The sequence below is a fragment of the Vavraia culicis genome (genome assembly GCF_000192795.1).
Source record: "Vavraia culicis subsp. floridensis unplaced genomic scaffold supercont1.159, whole genome shotgun sequence".
NCBI classification, from domain to species: domain Eukaryota; kingdom Fungi; phylum Microsporidia; family Pleistophoridae; genus Vavraia; species Vavraia culicis.
Genome location: NW_007360762.1, coordinates 1 through 1,101, shown reverse-complemented (window position 1 = coordinate 1,101; position 1,101 = coordinate 1). Strand labels below are relative to the sequence as shown.

Sequence of the window (1,101 nt, the reverse complement as noted above, 5' to 3'; positions counted from 1 at the left end):
GCCAACCGATATCATGGGACACTGCTTTGAAATATAAGTTGCAACCGATAGGGCCCTCCACATTTTAGTTCTTTGCTGTTGAGCCATCATGGTATGGTCCAATAGCTGCAGTACAGGACACACATCGTTTTGATGCACAGAATAAATCGAGCTTGTTCTTCATGTTACCAATACCAGCTCTTATTGAAAGACACCTGTTACCATCACACAAATATAATGTATGTAACAACATCCTGGCCATACTTCTTTTCTTCGCCACAGCTATAGTCGCATACATTCTGTTAAGATTGTATTTTGTAAGTTTGTACATCAGTATCCGCGCACAGAAATGTTACACATGCATGAAAAATAAGTAAATAAATTCTCCGTTATCTCATGATAGAAAGCCTTTCTTCAACATATAATATAACCTGTGATTTAGACCTCCTTTTCACTACGAACGATTTAGTTGGTTATTAAGGAAGTTGCCTCATTTGATATTGCTGCGAAAGGATGATACAACCAGATTAAGTTTAATTTTGCTCCAGAAGGTGATGATATGTACAATTTTATTTCCTCAGTAACATCATCAGCACAAACACACTTTTCTCGTGGTAATATTCAAGTTACCTGCTGGGAGGAGTAGCTGACGTAAAATATAATCTGATTCACACTACATAACTTATCAACACAAATATTGGCATTTAATGTGTCAGTTCCATCCATCGATTCCTTTCAATGATTTGACCACCAACGGCATCAAAATTTTTCGTGTCATCTCCACAGGTATTTTGTAGTACGTGAACCCCTTGTAGTTAAGTTCTTCAAACCTGTACTTTTTGACGAAGAACCTTATGTACGGAAAATTGATGGAAATGAAGTGCCTCTGTTTCTTCATTTTGCACCCCACAAAGTAGAAATCAAAGCCTAGATCCTTTCTGAACTCTTCCAGTTTCATTGAGAGTATCATTCCCAGTTTGTTCTTCTCTATTCCTGTTACTTTACTGCCCTCCCTATCGATCCAGCGCTCAAAATCGTATTTTACTGTTGAATTCCCAAACCTGTACCCCATGCACTCGTACATCTTCATATCCTTCTGCAGGATCATCTCGGTGTTTTGGT

The 1,101-nt window shown here is 38.2% G+C and overlaps 1 protein-coding gene across 1 annotated transcript; it reads right to left on the bottom strand.

Moving 5' to 3' along the window:
• Nucleotides 1–691: 691 nt before the first annotated feature.
• VCUG_02693 (uncharacterized protein) lies at nucleotides 692–1,101 on the bottom strand (the record flags this gene model as incomplete). The annotated part of the gene is made up of 1 exon (XM_008077512.1): nucleotides 692–1,101. A coding segment is annotated over one exon (410 nt), but the record flags the coding sequence as incomplete, so codon positions are not given.